General features: G+C 39.4%; 1 protein-coding gene across 1 annotated transcript in view; it reads right to left on the reverse strand.

Annotated features, from left to right (window-relative positions):
* Nucleotides 1–22803, reverse strand: part of LOC136707257 (C-type lectin domain family 4 member D-like) — a 39433-nt gene extending 16630 nt beyond the window's left edge. Inside the window, exon 1 of the mRNA XM_066681225.1 lies at nucleotides 22477–22803. Coding sequence (XP_066537322.1) covers nucleotides 22477–22803 — 327 coding nt within the window. The remainder of the gene's footprint in view (nucleotides 1–22476) is intronic.
* Nucleotides 22804–24317: the final 1514 nt, after the last annotated feature.

Below are 24317 nucleotides of genomic sequence, written 5' to 3' on the forward strand. Positions count from 1 at the left end.
TTGACATTGAGAGCCCAGCAAATCACCTGCGAGACGGAACACAATTTCTGAAATTCATATATACCTGAGTTTTCTTGTGATTAAATGTAATTAAATTAATGTAAGTTAGTAAATGTAAGTTAGTAAAACTTAGTAAGTAAGTTAATGTAAAAAAATAATAAAAAAATAAGGCTATCCCTCTTTATACATTCAATTTGTCTGTTGTTTATTATTAAAATCTTACAGAAAAGGTGAAGATCTGACATTGAAGAGTTCTCAACAGTTTTCCTGTTGTTTCTGGAGCTGTGTAATAGTCGCGTGATTCTCTGGAAAGTCAAGATTTCACATCAACATGTTTGTGAAGTACAGAGTGATGCATATATCGTTGCTGTCCAATATTTCTCCATTTTAGTCCATTTTTAGTTTCTAACACAGCATCTCTCCTTCACATTGTCTAAAAATGTCATAATGAACAAACAAATATAAATTCTTTTAAATCAAATATTTTTACACTTATTTTCATTGAGAGTTGAGAAAGTATTGTCCTTTTCCTGTGAAGTTGCTACTTGGAGATACATGTTTTTCATTGGACAGCAACACTCTGGAACTAACAGGAATAAACAAATGGGTTTCACACCCAGATTATGTTTGTCCTGTTATACAAGTCCAAATCTACACATCACTGACTACAATTCCCATTTGTATTTAATGTTTAACTCTTGTAAAAAATTTTACATTTCACCTTTGATATTACTAGTCAATGTTTTTGTTGTTAACAATAGGATTGTTCCTAGGATTAGAAAAAAAATGACATTATATATATATATATATTTTTTTTTTTTTTTTTTTCTTTCAATATCTGTAACTGCTTATCCAGTTTAGGATCGCAGTGGACCTGGAATCACTGGGCGTAAGGCAGGAACACAAGCTGGAGGGGGCGCCACACACACGCACACACACAGAGTATTGCGCATCCACATACCAAAGTGTGTTTTTGGACTGTGAGAGGAAACCGAAGCACCCAGAGGAATCCCACGAGGAGAACACACCACACTCCTCACAGACAGTCACCAGGAGCGGGGCTTGAACCCAACACTATCTGCTGCACCACCATGCCACCCTTGATCTTATATGAATTTAATTTTACATTTAAATATTCACTCTTAAGAAGGGACAATGTAAATAATTGCGATTAATTTTTCTTTATCTGTGTGTGGTTTGTGGTTGAAAAACAAAAATGAATGAGTAAAAAACATAAATTCCTCATTAAACTCTCAATATTCCTGTTTATCATTGAAATTTTACTGAAAGGTAAAGATGAAGATCTGACCTTTAAGGGTTCTGTTAAGTTCTTCCTCTCTTTTCTGGAGCTGTGTAATAGTCGCCTGATTCCCTGAAAAGTCAGGATTTCACATCAATAAGTTCAAGATATAGAATATGAATATGGGTTTCTCACTCAGATTATGTTTACCATTTTATGCAAATCCAAGACTAAAATTCCCATTTTTATTAATTATTTAACTGTAGCAGACGTTCTCACCTGTGACACTACTCTGCAGTGTTTTCTTTTCTGTCTGAAGCTGCACAATGTGATTTTCTTTTTCTGAAAAGTCAGGATCAACATGTTAATGATGTTAATGAAATTGAGGATCAAATTAAAGAAAATGATCATTTTAATATATACACACACACTAATAAAAAACTGGGAAATAACTATAATCGTAAAGACATAATAGAGAACGATATAAAACTGAGAACCACCAATGCATTAAACAGTATACTCAGTTTATACTAAACAACAAAACACTGTAGTAACAAGACAAGAATAGACACTATAAAATGATGATCAGAGGAGAATAGGACTAGATAACTTACGGAACAATCCACAACCATAAACGACTAAAGCAAAGACTATAACCAATGGAACCATTAATATAGATAACTGAGCACAACCTGCTCAGGACGAAGAAACCAAGACCAATGACACCAATGAAGACAAAAGGTGTGGGCTGGGTCATAGGTAACCTAGTGGTGCTCAGTCCTGGTCCCGATGGGCCACTGCCCTGCATGTTGTAGTTTTCTCCTCACCCCATCACACACAGTTCAACTTCAGAAAGGGTTGGTAATGAGCTCATTAGATGCATGGTGTGATGGGAGCAGAGGATTCTCTGGAAACACTATTGTTAGTTCAGTATTGAAATAAAGTGTAGGTTAAAGCCTTTTAACACCTTGATGACTGCTTTGGAGAACAGCAGAAAGAGTTCAGTCTGGTGTAGTACAGAAATATCATCATTTGTTTAGCAGGCATTGGTGTCGCAGTAAAATGTTGCTGTGTTCCACTAAAATCATAAAAGTACATTTTCTCTTGGATGAATGAGTAGAACTACAGGACATTCATTCATTATTTGTAACTGCTTATCCAGTTCAGGGTCACAGTGGGTCCGGAGCCTACCCCAGAATCATTGGGCATAAGGCGGGAACCCAATCCACGTACCAAAGTGTGTTTTTGGACTGTGAGAGGAAACCGGAGCACCCAGAGGAACCCCACGAGGGGAACACATCAAACTCCTCACAGACAGTCACCAGGAGCTGTGCTTGAACCTGACACTACCTGCTGCGCCACCATGCCACCCTTGATCTTATATGAATTATTTAATTTTACATTTAAATATTCACTCTTAAGAAGGGACAATGTAAAAAACTGTGATTAATTTAAGAAAAATTGGTGATTAATTGAACTTGTTCAAAACCATTTTCTGCACTCTCTTCTATATGGCACATCAGTAAAGCAGATTGTGAAACTGCTCACACTGTAAGTGAACACAATTTTGTTTTTAATCTGTGTCTGGTTTGTGGTTGAAAATCAAAAATGAATGAGTAAACAACATAAATCCCTCATTAAACTCTCAATATTCCCATTTATTATTAAAATCTTACTGAAAGGTAAAGATGAAGATCTGACCTTGAAGGGTTCTGTTAAGTTCTTCCTGTTTACTCTGGAGCTGTGTAATAGTCGCCTGATTCCCTGAAAAGTCAGGATTTTACATCAATAAGTTCAAGAAGTACAAACAGATGCAGCAGTGTGATTTTCTTTGTCTGGAAAGTAAGGATCAAAATGTTAATGAAGTTAATGAAAGTGAGGATCATATATATATATATATATATATATATATATATATATATATATATATATATATATATATATCAGTGGCGATTGCTCTAAGATTGCAAGGGAAGCCCAGCTTCCCCTAAAATGTCAAAAAATAAGTGATCAAATATATACTGTTGTGTGACATGTCATTGAATAAATATGCACTACAACGCGATTAACATTTGTTCAAAATCAGCTTCTTATCACTGGAAAAGACGCCTTGTTGGTACGACAGGGTCACAGATCATTTTCTTAAAAAGGAACGGAGGGTAGAATTTACGTATAAATAAACCGACACATTTTATGATGTAGGCCAAAATTGAGCTTCCCCTCCTTGAAAGACCAGCATCCGCCATATATAAAATCTTTCATTCTTGTTAAAGTTTACATTGAAAGGATGTTCTCAAAGTAATTGCTTCATGTTTCTTGAACATGTCTGTGCTGGGAACATAAACAAAACACAATACTAAAATGAGACCATTTGAAAAAATACTAAATCAATTAAACATTTGATGGATAGATTAAGAAACACCATAATGGGTAGCTTCCAGTGGAATTCAAACCCACAACCAAGTGAGCTACCAGCCGTTATAAGATCAGACCCAAACACTAATCAGTCAGAAGTGGAACAAAGAGAGTGAAACAATAGAAAACTATTTATTAATGAATTCATTAAAGAGAGAGAAAGAAATATTATTGAAGAGTGAAGTTATCTCTTCCCAGGTGAGATTTGAACCAAGGTCATCACACTAAGAGCCCAACACACCACCACTGTACCAACACCAACCAGTTAAAAACCTGAGAACAGGTGGAGTGGTGACAAAAGTGGTGACAAAGGGAAAATAAACGGGAGAAGAAAATATTCCCAAACCTACGTGTATTAAGGGAGAATTTTGGGTGGAAAAAATAAACAAAGGATACCAAGGGAGATTGGCTCCCTCCAGAACACACAGGCTTGGTGAGTAACTCCCAACTGAAAACAACACAGAAACAGTCGGGGAAGGAAAGCAAGACCTCTCAGCCTTCTGAGACCAAACAAAAAGAGAAGAGGAGGGCGAGACCTCTCAGACTTTTGAACAAGAGACAGAGAAATGCTGAATAGATAGGTACCAATACAGACAGATGTCTAACAAAAGAATCAGCAAATTGTGCTGTGTTCCTGGAGCCTTTATAGGTGGCTTCACAGGTGCAAGGTGTCAGGGCTGATTGCTGGTTTGTCACTGAACCAGCACCCTGACCAACCCTTACAAACCCAGGTCAAAAGTAAAGCTACACATCTGTAAAATAAATGTTGGTAAAACATTAAATTATAGCCAGCTAATTTAGGAATAAATATTGAGTAAGTACCTGTTAAGTAAAGTGTAAGAAAAATAAGTACAAGTACTACATGATAACAGATAGATTACTACTGGGTATTTTACAAACATTTTACAAATAATGTACATAACATACAGAGTAAGTACCTGATAAGTAGGGCGTATGATAAAATAATTAAAGAGTAAGTAGTTGATACAGTAGATGTTTGTGATTCTTACAGACTTACTGAGTAAATACCTGTTAAATTAGGTGTAAAATAAAATACGTACAGAGTAAAAGTGTATGTTCATAGATATATGTGGTTCTTATCTGGTATCTTACAGACATTTTACAAACAAGGCCCATCATTAGGATTCCGAATCCATATATTCCTAAGCATGATTATAGACTACAAATACACCGTACAGAACTGTGTAATGTTTTATAGGTAAGCCCTAGACCACATCATTTACAATGAGCTAAGTAAAAACACAATGTTTATACTGGAACATAATCTGTATCTTTTTTTTTTAACATACGTTTGACAGTCCACAATATCTCAGTCCATTTTGCCAAATTGGGAGCTGAACTCAGATATTTTTTGGGAAGGAGTTCAGGGTGGCTTAGGAATGTGTGTGAAGCCAAACCCCCTGCTGGATAGGTGAATACAGGAGAAGAATACAGGAGAAGTTTGAACATGGTCCTACAGGAGACCTTCAGGTCTCTACAATTAATATAAATAAAGTTATACTACTGATGCTGTCATTCAGTGCAACATTTAAATTGATTGTTACCATTGTAAGGGAGTGTACTGTTAGGAATGTTGCTCAAAGGTTTTTATGGGTTTATAGTTTGGTGTTATTAAACAAATATTAACAAATCACACAGCAGACTCCATCAGGTCTTTTAGAAACATCTTCCCACATCATCCCAGAAACACCACTGCACATATCGACTCTCAGACTCTCTAAAATGGAGGTGTAGTTCAGTGACTGTCTCCGGGGCACGCTCAGAGTAAAGACACTCTGATGATTTCTGTGACACATAAGATTTTATGTTTATATGTATAATTGTTTTGTGTGATGGAAGTGTGTTTTAGAAAATGTTTTATTGGGATATGTTTGCCTGATATGTTTTCTTTTAAGCAGAGCATGAGCTTGTATTCCCTAATTCTTGAGACAGGAGGTAAAGCAATAGTTGTTGGTTTTTCTCACCAGAAGGGAGCCTGCAAGTAAGACAGAAACTGTCCATGTTTTCACCTGTTTTATACAGGTTAGTAAGTCATATGCTAGTAAAATAATTCTGAAAACGTTGAGCATACATGATGAACATCAGTTTTGTTGTGATAAAAACTGTTTAAGCTTTTGCATAAAAGTGCAGGCTGTGAAGTACATATAAATATCTAGGTATACATGTACCAATTTTATTTCAATTCATAAAAAGGGTGAAGAAACCTCAGGTGAACTAAAGCAGATGTCCTTGCACAAATATTTGCTGAATGTTTGAGTCACATGATATAGAAACTTAAAGTTTCATCTCTTCAAATTGTATTTAATAGAAGAAGATGTTCTAAGAGATGTATTTAAGAATACTGCTTATTGATTTATTGAAGAATGTTTTTTTTTGATGAGAAATTAATTGATGAAAATAAAGAAGGGAAACAGCCAGCCTGCAAGTAAGACAGAAACTGACTCCTGTCCATGTTTTCACTTGTTTTATACAGGTTTATGTACACAGGGACCTCTCCAGGGAGGGACCTGTAACATTTCCAAGGCACTGGAAAGCACAATGGGATTTAGGACTGCACTCCCCATGACCAGTCTACCTTCCAGCGTTTTTTGCATTGTTAGACATGCAGGAAAGCTATGTAGAAATGGGGGGAACACACAGTGTTCCTCACAGACAGTGAAGGCAGGACCCTGAGACTTTGGAGTAGAGGTCTGCATTCCCATGGGATGTAGAAAATGTAGAAAATAGGTTTTAGGGTAGCACCAGGCTAATGGAGCTATATTTTAGTGGATCTTGAATACAGTCAGGAGTCTGTGATTTTGCTCCAAGACAACTGAGTTTGACAGACACTTTCAAACCACTGTATATCCTCACACTACTTCCCTTTAAAAAATATTTGAAGCAAAGGCACAAACCCAAATGAAACAACATTGAATATTTGACATATATCAATTTGTGTGTCATTAGTTCACTTACAAGTCAAAACAAATATATTGAATTTAATTGGTTTAACAGCATTGGCGTGTGATCTCATAAATCACCAACGAGCTAACCGCAAAAAACCCACCCTCTAAGTGCTAGTCAATTGGTAAGTTCTAACAACAGCTGGAAGCAACTATGTGAAAATGTCAAAAAGGAAAACGACTGTAGTGGAGTATGGATCGAATAAAGAAATGAAAAGTTCTGAATGAAAGACTCTCCACTCTGAATAAGGATTTCTTGAGACAGAACCCCACATTCCACAAAATTGTGTGTGTGGGGGGAGGGGTGCAGAGTCTGTACGCACACACACAAACTCACGCACATCAAAGACTGACCAGGACGCCTGTCCATGACCCCCTCCTCTTCTCCATGAATGGAAAGATAACAAGCCAGTTTATGACGCTTTTAGGCAAAAAGAAGATCAAACAAAGTGGTGAAGACTAGGATTAACAACCCAGTTTTATTACGAGTGGTGTCAAGATGGCACTGATTATCGTCTGCAAATCACACAGATGGCCCACAGAACTGACCTCGCACTGAACTCCTGAAAACCTGATCCGAACAGGACAAATAGCATGGACCAACAGCGACCCCAAGTGGACATTTGCGAAATCATGTTTTGCCCTGCGGCCGTCTAAATACATAATGGACTTAATCGAGTATTTATAAATATGTTTATGCAATATGTATGAATGTTACTCTCTGTTGTCCTCAGGTGAATGTCTACCAACTAATGAAGTGATGTGTATTACTGTTTCAATCATGAAAGAAAGTTTCTGTCTCTGATTAAGAAAACGAATTAGTTTGTAACTTCTAGCATAATATTATAGTGGGATGTAATCGTAAAATACCCAATATATATATATACGTAGATATTTGATATTAATAATCCAGGACACTCATTGTGCTATACCACAAGTATGTATAAGTAATTTTTACGTTATTCAGTTTCATGTGTATACGTGATTCTTTTCTCTCTCTCTGAAACGTGAAACAAGTCACGTGAGCCTCAGACCCAGGAGCCAATCAAAGGAAGGAGACCTCCCAAATGGGCGTGACCGTGCCACATCTGAAAAGAGAGTGCCCGATTCTCTTCGCTCTCTTCACTTCCGCTCTTCTTCTGTGCTTTTCCGCTACGCTCTTCTGCGGCCCTCTTCTCTTTTCCGCTACGCTCCTCACATCGCTCTCTTCACTTCAAGTGCGATGCTCTTCCTTCTTCCTTACGCCGACGAAACGACTCTTCAAAAGACACTAAGAAGGACCTCACTCAACTTCCAAGGGACGCCTTGTGCTAGTTAACAGTGTGATACGGAAACTACAGCGTAATGCCTAGTAACTCTCAGTAATCTTCTCTTTACTTATTTGTGTTCATGTTTTATCGCCCAATCCAAGTTTAATCTCATGACTGATCAAAGCAGGTGAATCTTATTTGTGGCCAGAATAAGATACCACACCTGAGATTAGTTGATAGCAGATATGTTAGCGTTAAACTCTGACTTCTGAGGGCATCGCTTCTGGGGACTCGAGTAACGAGCGAACGACTCTGAGACGCCTCCCTCACTCAGGGGACAATCCAGCCAGGCCAGCAGTTCTCCGTGAAGGGAATCCCCCAACTGACATCACACCGTCTAAGGCCAAGAGTGTCTGACTCACCCTGGAAGGAATTCCCTTCCTAACGAGCCTACCTTCAGTGACACGGGAAGGAGAAGAAGTAAAGACCCAGAGAACGGAGATTGAATTGTTGGACCCAACGGCTTGGTGATAAAGGCAAAAAGAGTAAGCAAGCAAAATTTACTCACTTTTCAGAAGCTGATGCCTAATTAAGTCTCCTGATAAATTTATACATTAATTAAATCTCATTTAGCAACACATTAGTCCAGTCATATCGCCTAGCCTAGCCTATCTTTAAATTCGAACTAGTTTGACCTGCGTTGATCCAGTGAGAATTTCTAAGGTCGTGCTGTGTCTAATAAATATGTCTAGAAGTGTGGACTGTTGAATTAAAGTCAATTTATGATGACTCTCCTGTTTCTAAAGATGTGACATATGGGAAAACCAAAGCAAAATCTCTTAGCAAAAACGTGCTAGCTCCATACTCTGTCCAGACACACGTGGACTACATTAAAGAAAACAGCCTGCCATTTTCAGTGGCAACAGATGCTTCTAACAAAGGTGCAGAAAAGTGTTTTCTCGTTGTCCTGAGATACTTTCATTTTGAGAAGGGTGTGCAACATCTGCTGCTTGATTTTTACAGCGATAGTGTGTTTCAAAAACTAAAGCAGTCTAAAAATGACATTGCTGCAGCAAACTGTTGGGTATACATAGTCCACAATACATCCAAATACACTGCAGGAAAAATAGATTTTGATGTTGAAAATATCATGCTCAAGGTCTACAGCCACTTCAGCATTTCAGCTAGTCGGACAGCACCGTTGAAAGAATTCTGTGAATTGTTCGAAGTAATGAATGTAATATTTTGCGCCATGTTGTGTCGAGGGGGTTGTCATTGCTTCCATAAATTGACAGGATACTTCAGAATTGGAAGCCCCTGACTTGTCAAATCCAGAATTTAACTAATGACAAATCTGTATGAGCCTTGAGAGAAGGCTCAGGGATTATTTTTTTGACTATGCTGTGAACACCAGGCTAAAACAGCTTACTCCAGATCTAGAAAGAAAGTGTGAGGCATATCCCAGTTCTCCAGAAGTAGAGAACTGCAACAGTGAGCAGAAGTACCTGAAGTTACGCACCATGTCTGAAGGGCCCCTCAAGAATCTCAAGATTGTGAGTGCCTATGTATTCTCCATTCCCTGCAGTGATGCTCATCCAGAGCGTGTTTTTTTCAGTGATGAGCATCGCATGGAAAAATGAGATGGAGATCTGTGTGAACCTCACAGAAAGGTGTACAGAGATGTATCACAAATTCTTAGCCAACAACAGACTCTTCGAGACAGCAAGGAAAGGACTTAATTATTGCAAATATGTAGGTTTGGTTAAAAAATTGTAGTTCAAGTTGGTTAGCTCTTTTATATAGGTTTTGATGTTACTTGATGTTGAAAATATTATGTACACTCATGAAAACATTTCAGCTAGACACCATAACATACTTAGTTTCTTGAAATTGATAAATGCAATCTTTAGATTAAGGTTTTTTGTCCTCTTTGGAAGTGTGATATCCTCTTTTTTAGGTTTATAAAAGTCACCACCCTAGGTCTCATGCATGCACATTTCAACAAAGTTCCATGTTTGATCATTCAATCAGCAAAAATGCCTCTCCCAGGCTGGCCCCAAACATTAAGACTGTTTAGATGGCACTGTACTACTGAGAAAAAACATTGTTTTGCTGCATATTTAACCCCACAAAATTAAATATTTTTGCAGAATAAGATTTTTCAACTATTTTTGTACATTTGATAAATTATGTATTGATATCAACACTGGCATCAGCAGAGACATAAAAATGATTAAACACTACCATCATTTAACAATATTATCAGTGTATCATAACATAAATTTGCAGATACTTTTCAGTGTCAGTATACCAAAGTGCTTTTCTAAAAAAAACAAAAACTGTTCAAATTTGTGAAGACTACACATTTGTCAGATTAGTTAGGTGTTTTTTTTATATGTCTGTGGATATCTGAAGCTTGTGATCTGTAATTTCTACCAAGGTTTTGTGAAACGAAAGTAAATAAATACATACATATGCACCGAGTATTTTAGATGAAGGAATTACCTGTGTTATAATCCATGCTAATGTTGAGCCGTAACAAAATGAGGTAAGGGTGAATAGAGATGAATGTAAATTGCTACAAATAATAATAATATGTGGAAGTAAATAATTTTCACTAATGTTTCTGTTTGAGTATTGTTATCACACACAGAGGTGCTCATGACACATACCTCTTAGCTGGCGGACACTTTCTTCATGCGAAGTGTTCATGGCAAGGGCATCTGAGGAACAGAAACAGAAGATATAGTCAAAAGATTTTAAATAAGAAAAAGTACTGACAAAAGATTTACAGTCTGACAGAAATTCACAAAGAAAGGTGAAATTTGCTGTGAGAATCCATTCATTAAGATTGTTTGTAAAATATTGACATATATTTCAGTTTGGACTCACAGAGCACTCCCAAGGTGAGGGCCAAAACAAAGAAGAGACAACACAGAGAAATCAGCAGCAGTCTCTCTGTAGTGTGCCCAGACGTTACAACCTTTGATGCTGGCTGAGTCAAGGGGTCACCATGATGATGCTGAGCCTCGCCTCGCTGAGGTAGATCTTGAAGAATTGCCATATAAAAAAACAATTATTATACATACAAATCAAGAGTGCACTTGTAGAGTTATAAAAGCAGACGCTTGTGTATGGAAGCAAATCTCTCATCAGACTTTGAAATATTATATTAAATATTCAAGATATCAATAGTCTGTTATATTGTGTCTATAGTGAGCCTTTCAGATTTTTGAGACACTTTCAAAATAAAGCGATAATATCCATGGAAGGAAGCTAAACAGTTTTTCCACTGTATGGAAGTTGTGTTCGTATTTTGCCATCTAATGGCGACAGAATGCAAGTATTGCACCATTTAAAGTGGAACAGAAAATCCTAATGAATCGATTGCTTATCTTTTCCAGATGTGTACTCTGAATTTTGTCACTTGTATTTTGGCATCTGAATTTCGTCTGTCGAATTTGAGGAACTTCAAAATATATTGTTTTAATTTTTTTAAACTTAATTTTTTTATCTGAATTTATTAAACTTGAATAATAATAGTGAAAATGTGTTCTTGAAAATTCAAGAGTTAAATTCAAGAGCAATTATATTCAGATGCATAATTGCAAAGCAAAATATTCAGAGGTGGAAATCTGAAGACTTAAATTCAAAAGCAACAAAATTCAGATGCATAATTTCAGTGCAAAAAAATTCAGTGCTACAAATTCAAAGGTGGTAATATTTCAAAGTCTGATGAGACAGATTTGCTTCCATACTTTTATGGAATATATATTTATTCCATAATATATTTTTGGAAAAATTACTTTTGTGATTGCACATTTATCTTTATTGTTTTTCCTTGCATCCCTTGGAAGGCGCTATTATGACATAAACTCTCCAGTCATTTGAGAGCACTACTGGAGAAAAGTAGGTGAGATTTCAGCTCCGAGTTACAAAATTTTAAGAAATGTACAATTTAAGGATAAAAATGGTTTAAAAAATGAAGCGGGATGTCATCAGAGTTATTTATCTGGATGTTTGGTAGACATATTTTGTGTATTATTGGACATACTACCGTGTACAAATAGGGAAATGTGGCATGCTACTGCTGCCTGTAATGTGAAGCAAATATGTTTTATATACAAAATACTGGTATCAACAAGAAACTAACTTAAATATGATATTAGTGGTCAAGTTAAAAGGTAAATCAGTAATATGTATTTGTTTATTTCTATAATATATGGGGTAAATATAATTTTTTGTAACTATTATTTCATATTTCATACTTGAATTTCCCCTGGGGATCAATAAAGTATCTATCTATCTATCTATCTATCTATCTATTGTTGTAGAAGACAATTTTATTACTTTGTGTTTGTTGACAAATATCCTTAAATGATGATTAGTTAAATTAGCATACTCATTGTGTGAAATCCTGTACCCTATATGCATTTATATGAATGACTAACCAGCATTTACATTATGAATTACTTACACATGTAGTTAAACATTTTTGCTTGATTCTGCACTACTAACTCATATGATAATTACTCCTAAAGACATATTATAAGCTAACTTCACTATATGGCATGATAACTTGATATTTACACACAGTTTTAATTCTTAACGTCTAACCTTGAACAGATGTGCACTCCAGAATTGTAACACACTGACATCATAATGTTGGGCATGGAGGCGCTGATTTGTAGCTTCTGTTTGTGGCCTTGAAGTGTATTTCTAACTCCCTAAATTTTAGTCTCTAGGGAAAAAGTGCTGAGAAGAGAGGCCCATTGTCAGCCTGGCCAGATAATGAATGTCTTCAGGGTCACAACAGGCACCTGAATATTGCACGTGAAGAGCTGAGTACTAACACGTGAAATTATGCATATTAATATACGCTAATCAGCCAGAAACGCCTCACCACCAGGCTATACGTCATCATGGGTATAACTTTTTGAGTCAGACGATGGGAGGTCAGAGTTTCACTTGGGAGGGGTATCACACTGTTCTCAATGTGTAAATTCTCCTGGATCCAGTATTTTGGTAAATAAATACTTTGATTTGCTTTGAACTTCACTCGACTGGTGTCTGCGACTCTCTCGTGACGGACACGCCTCCCCCGAAGAGGGAGGGTGTATTTTGGACCTTTATGTTATTTTCTCATGAGTTGGTAAATTTTAAATACTTTGAGAACGGTCCAAAGAAACATTTTTATCTTCAAATTGGTGACCCCGACGTGCGGGAGGTCCAGACCGGACACCTTAGGACTCCTTTCCACTCGCGGCCGCAACATACTAAGGTGGGTGTGCAGACCCTGTTTTATTCAAATTCTGCATATAGGATTTTTTAAATTGGAGTGGTGTGGAGCCCCGAAGGTGGTCCGGAGTGGGGTATTGAGCAAATCAATTTATTTTAAATATGTTTTTATAATTTGTTATTGGTTTATTCTTTTGGGGTTGCTTGGTTATGGAATTTAAAATGGAATAGATGGACGTTGTACCCATCATGGAATTTAAAATGGAATAGATGGACGTTGTACCCATCATGGAATTTAAAATGGAATAGATGGACGTTGTACCCATCATGGAATTTAAAATGGAATAGATGGATGTTGTACCCATCTGAGACAGAGTGGTGGCGTCCTCAGCTCGGAACCTGACGAGGTTTCATGTTAATTGCCTGGTCTAAGGGTAGGCCGTGAGAGTTCGTCTCCTCAGAAGTATATTCATAAGCGGAAGTTGTCCCCGCAAATTTATTAAAAATAGTAGCGGAAGTTGTCCCCGCAAATTTATTAAAAATAGCAGTGGAAGTTGTCCCCGCGAAAAATAAAAAGAGCGGATGTTGTTCCCGCCACAATTTGGTGTATATTTTAATGAAATTTGATTGTGTACTCATGTTTTATGTCTGTTTGCAATTGCCTGTTATTCTTACAGGCTGTTATGTGACTGTCGTGTATGTTTTTGCTCGCTAGAGGTCGATAGAGGAGTGTCTTGCTGTGTATGTGTATGTGTGTGTGTCAGCTGAAACAATTTTTTTTTGGGAGAAAATGGAGAAAGTGGGGGACTGATCAACCCCCTTTTCTTCTGCGGTTGCTTTTGAGTGTGTGTGTGTGGAGAACTCTCCATGTGCTGTAAAGAGCCATAAATTTTATGTGAGTGTGTTTAGAGAAAAGGGGGGAAAAGACATCTCTGCCTAGAGAGTGTCAGAGAGAGAGTGTGTTTAAAGAGAACGGAAAGTGTCAGAAAGAGAGATTTAGAAATTAATAGGGAAAGAAATTTGTAAATGGTAACAATTATGAGCTTCGTTCAAGGACAGTTATTTAAAGTATATGAACCTCAATAAAATGAGGGGTTTGTTTATCTATGACAATGAGCCTGAACGGAATACGTTTTAAAACAAAATATATAAAGTAAATTAAATGAGCTTTCTTGGAGACTATACATTAAGAAAATATAGACAATGAGCTCCAGAAAGACGTTTTTAGAGGTTGAGAATAGGAGAAAGGAGAGCAAGGTGTAAAGCTGAGGAATTAATAGGATACATTGGGGTAACTGTAAGGTTTAAACATGGGAATTATAGGGAAAATTGTTAATTGAACACTTGCTCTAATTTTGAATCTGGTTTCTTTGATATTGTTAATTTAGGCTGGTGGTGGATAAAATATATTTTGTATTTTGTTTACTGCTTATTGTCCTAAGAATATTATTTTTCCGGTTTAGTTTGCATTTTTTAACTATGGTAGTTCGTCTAAAAAATTATTTTCTGCCTCGGTTTCAATTTTTTCGTTCATCATAACATATTTTGTAACTTGCTTGCTAAATTCAGTAGTTCATAAAATTTTGTTTTTGCTTGCTAGAATATATCTTGTGATTTCACTGTGGCCTGTGGACTGTTGAGTGTCTCTGGAACATTGTTTTCGTACCTTACATATCGTCTTTGGTTTAATTCTGTGTTGTGACCTCACTGTCCTGTCTTCCTAGCTTTTTTGTTGATTAAAAATTTTATTTCATATATTGGCGTGTTATTTGCTTCTGACTAATAAGTTTTTTCGGTCCGTGGGTCGGTTTCATACTTCATGTAAATTAGGCTTGACTTGCTTCTAAATTCAATACTGTGTTTGAAGACAAACTTATGTTTTCTATCCACCTGTGAAATTATTCACAGGGTTGAGGTGGTTCTGTTTTCTTGGCTGAGTTTGTAAACTTGACTGTAAAACTTTGGACTTTTTCTTTTATGTAAACTAAGGAGGACTGTGCTGAGAGCAGCGGCGGCTGCGTGGGCGCTCTGCGGGGGAGACCCTGGGAAAACTGTTTTGGTTCACTCAGAATTGCGATGAAACCTAGCGGTGATAATTGATTTGCAATTAAAGGGTGAACTAGAACGAAGACCAATTCAGGTAAGGTCAAATTTTTTAATCAGCTTCTTACAGACACTATGGCTACTGCTAGAGACTTACATAATGAATTAAATGCCATTTACGGCGTGGGGAATTGGGAATGGAAACCGTTTGTACAACAACTTGAAATAATAACTGAGGGATTAAAACGGGGTGAAATATATTTGAAAAAGCGGGATATTGTGCACAAAAGTGTGCTGCAGAGATTTGAAATGTGGGCTAAATTACACACGGGAGAAAACTTAATCACCGGTATTAATCAGTTGAAAAGAGAGCTGGAGGAAATATTACGTCAGGCTGAAGCAGAGGTTAGTAAGGCTAGCCTTTTCCAAAGACCTAAGGCAAAGACAAGTTTAAAAATAGCTAAAATAGACATTGTGGAGCTTCAAAATTTTAAAATGGCATTCCTCAGTCTCATTCCGCAGCTCTTACTTTGAAAACACCAGGTCCGTCACACTAGAACGCCGTTTCACTCACTGCGGAGAACACGGAAGTGGACAGTGAGTATATGAAACACAAGGGGGAGGAGCCTACAGCTCCGCCTCCGCCATACAACCTAGGCCTCGTCACAATAGTTGATAATATCCTACCAGTCTTCAGTGTAGAATCGGGTAGAGTGAGTGTTTGGATGGACACCAAGGGAGGGGCTCTCTTTCTGAGCAGCCAGCTCAAAGAGTCAGAAACACAAACGTACACACACAAGATGTATTCCAATTGCGAAAGACACGAGTCAATTTTAAATCCACGCACAGATATTAACACCGACTGTTCTGACATTATGGATGACAAGGGAAAGCATGTAGAACAGGATAATCCGCGCCTTGTCGATAAACAAACACTGACAACACCATTTAAGAACCCGATGCCACGTAAAAATAAACAAAAAATCAGGATTAAAGCTGATTTAGAGGGACATATCATAACGGATGACTTTGACCAAGATGAGGGACTTATAGCAGATGATGAGGACAAAACATTGGGTGCCATGGAAAAACTCATATTAGAAGAACAGAGACAATTGGACTTAAAACAACAGACTTTAGAATGCGAAATGCACACTTCAGACAAAACGGACATTTTGAGACGAAGCACCAGACCCCGACACCCGCCTGACAGATATATGTCTGACACTAACGTTGACACTATGCTTCCATTAGTGGCCACTAGTACAGGAACATATAAATATGTACCATTATCATTGACAGATGCACAGACTTTGGTCGATCAGCTTCTGCCTTTATGTAGTGGAGCGGCTGCCTGGATAAGAAAGCTGGACAGTCTGACTGGTGGCATGACTTTAGCACTGGGGGATTTTAGAAACATTATTAAAAGATCGACTACTTCCATGGAAGCAGCTGAAATAGAGAAACAGGCTCAGACATTTACTGAACCTGACTATGATCTTTTCTATATGAACAATTATAAGGAAAATTTAGACAATAAAGACAAGGAGATACTTAAGTTACAAAGAGACCTACTAACTGTTCAACTAGCAGAGGCCAGGAAATCTATTAATGATAATAAAAAGCAAACAAGGTCTGACACCATGATGCCTATGACTGCAGTACCACAACCAAACATTCAATCACCCCAAACATACATGAACAGAAAAACATATATGCCAACCCAAACAGGGCCACCACAAAACCCACCGTATAATTATGGACTAATTTCATATTTCCCATATCAGCCCTACTCATGGGGCAGGTGGCGGGGTAATGGTAGGTGGAGGGGCAGGGTCCACCACCAGACCGGGGCGTGCCTAAGATGTGGGGCTTTGGATCACTGGGCAGCACAATGGAAGGCACCACTCTTTACTGACACCAGCTGTCCACACCAGGTTCTACACCCACAGGCGGCACCAAAACCGGAGCTATCACATCTTCCTGCTGGCCAATACAGCATGAAGCCGTGGGGTGGACATTGACGGGGCCCAGAGGAGCACCAGGACAGCAGGGCCAGGGCAGAAACCATGCTGTCATTGACTGTGGGGGCCTCCAAAATCACTTTTCTGGCAGACACGGGAGCCACATGGTCAGCCATCAAGACAGTATTACCCGCACACCTGATGAGACCTTAGCAGGATGAGTCAGTAGACATTTACTGGTGTTTAGTGACTGGACAGACGGACTCGTCACCACCACTAATTGACTTGTTCCAACAGTGGTCGCCTTGGATTACAGCCATGGCACCCTGCGTTCCTCTGCCCGACCCATTCCGTGTCACCCTGTTCTATGATGTAGGGGGAGATTTAACTTACTGTGAATCTTTTCAAACAGAATTAGAGGGCACACAGTGGTCGGTTGATACCACAGGGATTTATGTGGGTCCTGAAGGGGTGGCATCTACTGTTTCACTAACACCACAACAACACAATTGGTACAAACTGTCTGACACGGCGGCACCACACATTTCATTAGCTCTCCATCCAGGACACGAGGCCAAGCAGTTGGGCCCTATGGTAAAAAGAGCAAATGAGGCCACGGATTGGGTCCGGACCAAGCTGCCTGGTGTCATGTTTTCACAGTCAACACAGACATATCACATCACTGATAACTCATCCATCCAAGTCACATTGCACCATTAATTGCTGCCTAGACACCATGGTTGTGAGGACTGTGATTATCTACAGATGGAGGTATTATTAGTATCACTACCTGACACATTGTGGTCCACAGGACCAGATGATGTAGGATACACTAATCAGACACCCATATCTTTTTGTATGAATATTACACAACCAATTTGGATTCCCCAATATAAACAAAAAACCTGAGACTGTGTAAGACATGTTAGCATTTTTAGGACTGACTGGCTACAGCAGACAATAGATTCTTGACTTTGTCGAACGTACATAACCTCTTAGGGACATGGTGAAATCTCTAGGGATGAGAAATTTGTCTGGTAAGCTCACTTGGACGGTGGAGTCAGAACAGGCGTTTATAGATGTTAAACAAACCTTATCAGTTGCAGTTGACTTAGCCAGACATGACTATTCACTACGTTTTTACATGGATGTTTCTGAAACAGACACTGTGATTAATGGTGTACTGTTTCAGAAAAAGGGGGAACGCAGAACTGCTAGCAGTAATTTCAGCATTAGAAGTGGCACATATAGGAAAACAACAAAACACTGGAAAATCTAAAACAATGGTGGCACCAATACATGTCAGCATTAGTGGTTGATTACATCACTAAATGTCAGATTTGTAACACTCAGAATGTAGCAAAAGCATTTAAACTAGCTCCAGGAAGGTTTCCATTGCCAGATTATCATGGACATGAGATTCAAATGGATTACACAGATATGATTGACCCCATTAGGAGATATAGATATCTCCTGGTTGTTGTAGATAGATTCTCGGGGTGGGTAGAGGCACTCCCCACTCTGAGGGAAGATGTAAAATCAGTCTGTAAGTTTCTGATTAATTGTTGGATTCCGAACCATAGGTTTCCTAGAAAAAATATTTTTTCAGATAACGGGAGTCATTTCACGAGTAAAACACTGCAGTGGGTGGAGCAGTCGTTGGGGCTGCGCCATAGCTATGGTTGTGTGTATCATCCTGCCTCACAAGGTCAGGTGGAGAGGATGAATCAAACTTTGAAAACCAAATTAGCAAAAATTAAACTGGCCACGGGCATGAATTGGCTTGAGGCCCTTCAAATTGCTTTAATTAGTGTCTGTAGTTCAGTAAATAGAACTATAGGATTTACTCCTTTTGAATTAGTGAGAGGCATGCCATTTCCGGGCCCCAACAATGCGCTTGCGTCCCCACAGAAACCACGTCAAGCAGAGTACCGACAGCTATATGAAGAACTAAAAGCTGTTTGTAAAGATTTCTCTATACAGGTGCAGGAAAGGAGAGAAGGAGAAGAAACGGAGGAGAAGGATCCAGAAGTGACAGTCTCACCCTGGGTCCTCCTGAAGGTCATCAAGCGGAAGTGGTACGAACCTCGTTGGACAGGACCCTACCAGGTGACAGAGAGAAAAAGTTGTGCAGTCCGGCTGAAGGGTAAAGGCTTATAGTGGTACCACCTCACACAGTGCAGAGCCACACCGACACCTAACATCAAACATTCACTGAAGGAAAAACAACACCTCAGAAGAGGCTGATCAAGCAGCCTCAACCAACATAGGGGCAGAATAATCCCCTGAGGCAGGGGCACGACAAGGAAAGTCTATCCTTGCCCCCAGCGCAGATCCCTACCAACGGATGAAGAATACACTTTAACACATACACATATAGGGCTCATTGTAATCTCTTAGTCCAGAGAGTGAGTGGTAGGACAGAGGTGTCCACTCCCAACAGGAGTGGTGTAATTGCCCGCTACCACCACAATCTGCCATCACGCTCTACCTAAGTCACTCGCCAAACCGGGGGTGACCTAGGCAGACCAATCTAACATTAATTGTTTACCATTTATCTAAATGTATTGACCTGTCAGTTGGACAGGTCAAAAAGGGGAATTGTTGTAGAAAACAATTTTATTACTTTGTGTTTGTTGACAAATATCCTTAAATGATGATTAGTTAAATTAGCATACTCATTGTGTGAAATCCTGTACCCTATATGCATTTATATGAATGACTAACCAGCATTTACATTATGAATTACTTACACATGTAGTTAAACATTTTTGCTTGATTCTGCACTACTAACTCATATGATAATTACTCCTAAAGACATATTATAAGCTAACTTCACTATATGGCATGATAACTTGATATTTACACACAGTTTTAATTCTTAACGTCTAACCTTGAACAGATGTGCACTCAGTACAGAATTGTAACACACTGACATCATAGTGTTGGGCATGGAGGCGCTGATTTGTAGCTTCTGTTTGTGGCCTTGAAGTGTATTTCTAACTCCCTAAATTTTAGTCTCTAGGGAAAAAGTGCTGAGAAGAGAGGCCCATTGTCAGCCTGGCCAGATAATGAATGTCTTCAGGGTCACAACAGGCACCTGAATATTGCACGTGAAGAGCTGAGTACTAACACGTGAAATTATGCATATTAATATACGCTAATCAGCCAGAAACGCCTCACCACCAGGCTATACGTCATCATGGGTATAACTTTTTGAGTCAGATGATGGGAGGTCAGAGTTTCACTTGGGAGGGGTATCACACTGTTCTCAATGTGTAAATTCTCCTGGATCCAGTATTTTGGTAAATAAATACTTTGATTTGCTTTGAACTTCACTTGACTGGTGTCTGCGACTCTCTCGTAACGGACACGCCTCCCCCGAAGAGGGAGGGTGTATTTTGGACCTTTATGTTATTTTCTCATGAGTTGGTAAATTTTAAATACTTTGAGAACGGTCCAAAGAAACATTTTTATCTTCACTATCTAGAAAAAGTTTGACATGCTTTTCTGTTTTATAAATCCAGAAATGTATTCAAAGTAATTTCTCCCATGGTTGGTACCAACATCAGAGGGTCTTTAGTAATTCTTCCACAACAAAGAACACAATGCAGAGAAAGGGTGGCCAGGTCCTCTTTGCAGAGCAGTGCATGCAAAAATAGGACCTACTACACTTGTGCTGCTTGGTACTTGTGAGTAAATTGCCTGCGCTTAAAAATGGGAAATTCAAAGCCTGAGTAGAAAGTTGTAGCATGGAAAGTGTAAATACTTACCAATAATTGAATGGTTTATTTATATCACTGGTAATGTACACTGGGTTTAAACAGCTCCACACTGCTGTGACTGATACACTCATAACAGCACAACACACACTGGGATATCAATGGCCCTGTACTGCTGCAAATGCGACAAACTTAGTAATACTGCTGCTGGGTTCACACTGTGTTTCTGTTCATGAACTGATTTCAATGAGATTGGCAGTGAAAGCGGAATTCCATATACACAACTTTGCCTATGAATATTTGCTTGAATTCAACTTTGGTGACCTCTGACACACAAATCTGCATCTCCAAACAACAGTGCTGCTGCTCAGGATGTGTGACACCTCTGCTGTGTCTTAAGGAAACTGGAGGAAACAGGAACTTTTGTGGTTTCAACACAGGAGACGTTGTACCACTCTTTTTTTTTGGGGGGGGGGGGTGGATTAAATATAACACAAGTGAGAGTAAAAGCAGAGTTTACAAAACCATATGATACCACTGCTCTTCAGATGTGACACTGTGGAACCAAAAATATTCTGGAGATTTTTATAAAACAAATAGATACCCAAACATTTGAAAACATGAACCAAGAAGAGGATATCATTTCTATTTTTGCCAGATCTGGTTGGCCTAGAAGAGGCATTTTCACTTACTGACTGACTGATACATAATGTTAGTTCAGCCATATTTCAAAGAGAGAACCTAAGGTGGCACTACTACACCGCCTGTTGTTAGTTAGCTAGTTATAGTAACCATGTTTCACATTCCAGTTCATGAACTTAAATTGGAACTGTTTGGCGGTGACCAAATATCCTCTTTTCCGTCTTCGCATTTTCCACAAGGTTTTAGAATGCAGTGGCGGCATCACTGTTAATTATTCTGCAACTTGACCCTCCCTCACAGCTCAGAACAGGCAGTAGTATTAATGAATGTTAATCTTAAAGATATGCCCAAGAATAAAGTTGTACCCATGTAATATTCAATATGTGTATTGATATAGTAATAGTTGAAATGCTCTACAAATCCATAACTTTTAGATTATCATTTATTATACAATGCATTTTCAAATATTTCAGAACATTCACTTTTTCACATAAACTAAAAAACAGCTAAAACAAGTTTTTTCACTATCATCCGTGTTATGTTGCTCCCTTATAGTGTAACTAAGTAAACATTATTACTCGACACACAGAGCAAGGAGGACAACTTCTGCTTGTTCACTCACTTTTTTAATTGAACTACTGCCACACTGATTACATTCAGAATCCCTAGATGCCCTAGTGGCGGTCTGCCCTCTGGTGGGTTCATTGTAAATAGGACATCTCTAGGTTCATACATCACATATCTCCTCCCCACTAAGATTTGTTGTCAATAACAAAACATTTCTTAGGAAACAAACTTAAGACATCATATCCTTTTTTTTTTGTTACTTCTCAATAACATTACCAGAAAATAGGAGTTACGTCACGTCTTATAATCACTTCAAAGTTTCACAACTCAGAACCATTTAACAACATTCTATAAAAGCAAACATTCTTCAACTTTTTTTTTTTTTTAAATTCACTAATCCCTGTAACGTACTGGTGGACGTGTGATACTCACCGGATATCGTCGTACAGTCTCTGTTGTCTGTGAACGTTCGGTGTGGATCCTTTCCGTGGACTGTGGTGTCGTGGGTGTTTTTGATGGTGCATGTAGTGTGTGTGTAAGTGTATTAGTATCCTCCTTCTGTTGAGGTGTATTTGGGTCAGGTGTGGTTGTCTGAGGAAGTGACATCGGACAACTCGCAGGAAGACTCACTGCAGTCTCTGATGGGTCTGACTCGGACCGAGTCAGCATCTGGTCCACATGACGCTTCCAGACCCCTTGTGTTCCCACATTTACCTTGTAGGACACTGGTCCTGTCTTCTCGATCACCACAGCTTGCATCCACTTATCCTCCCCCCTCCTATAATCACGCACAAGCACTGGCTCACCAACTTCAAACTGTCTCTGTTTAGAGTGTAGCTGGCGAATTGGCTTTCAGAAACGTGATGAATTCTTCAGAGCAGAACTGAGGACCATTGTCACTTACAAGGCTGTGTGGAATGCCATAGCGTCTAAAGAGTCCCTTAAGCACTTGGATGGTTTTGCTAGACGTGGTGCTATCCATGATGTGCACCTCGGGCCATTTGGAGTGTGCGTCCACTATGACCAGGTACATGTGCCCTTCAAATGGACCGGCAAAGTCCACATGTATCCGTTCCCAAGGACTGGATGGACACATCCATGGGTGTAAGGGTGCTAGGCCCGGGTCTTTCTGCACTCGCTGACATGAGTGGCATGACTTTGCTTGGTGCTCGATCTGGGAGTCGATGCCGGGCCACCAAACGTAGCTGCGGGCTAAACTCTTCATCCTTACTACACCTGGGTGTGGTGAGTGTAACTCTGCCAAACACCCGAGGGCGTAGTTTGGGTGGCACAATCACTCTCAAACCCCACATGAGGCATCCGTGCTGCACAGTGAGATCATGGCGGCGCTGGAGATAGGGGGACAGCTCGCCCCCTACATCCTTTGCAGCTGGAAAACGGCCAGTTGTGACCATTTCCATGATACAGGACAGAGTGGAGTCAGACATGGTGTGACGCTTGATCTCGGTGTGGCTGACTGGCAATGTGTCCAACTGTGACGTGTAGAACACCTCCACTGCATCTTGTTTCTCCCTGGGGGCATGAGGGAGCGGTAACCTCGACAGTCCATCAGCATTGGCATGTAGGGCCCCTTTTCTGTACTCAATGGTGTAATTGTGAGCGGAGAGCAGGAGCGCCCAGTGTTGCATGCGAGTGGCAGCCATGGATGGTGTGCTTTTCTCTGGACTGAAGATGGTTGTAAGCAGGCGATGGTCAGTGAGTAGAGTGAATGTATTGCCATACAGATACTGGTGAAACTTGCGTACTCCAAAGACTATCGCTAACGCCTCCCTCTCAATCTGAGCGTAGTTTTGTTCTGCTTTGCTGAGAGTTCTGGATGCATAGGCGATGGGTTTTTCATCGCCATCCGGCATGACATGAGAGAGAACAGCTCCGACCCCATTGGGTGAAGCGTCGCAAGCGAGGCGGAGAGGCAACTCGGGGTTGTAGTGTGTAAGCACCTCCTGAGATATCAGGAGTGCTTTGGCTTTCTGGAACGCTGATGCACAGGCTGACGTCCACTGCCATTTCTTTTCTTTGTTCAGCAGTTCATTCAACGGCTTTAGCACAGTGGCCCAATCAGGAATGAAGCGTCCATAATAGTTAAGCATTCCTAGGAAAGATCAAAGTTGACTTACATCGCCTGGTGCAGGTGCTTCCACGATGGCATGTACCTTCTCCGGTGACTTGTGGAGCCCAGCAGCGTCGATGATGTGGCCCAGGTATTCCACGGACTCCTGGAAGAAGAGACATTTCTCTTTCTTGATGTGCAG

This window comes from Hoplias malabaricus, chromosome 9 (assembly GCF_029633855.1).
Source record: "Hoplias malabaricus isolate fHopMal1 chromosome 9, fHopMal1.hap1, whole genome shotgun sequence".
NCBI lineage: Eukaryota > Metazoa > Chordata > Actinopteri > Characiformes > Erythrinidae > Hoplias > Hoplias malabaricus.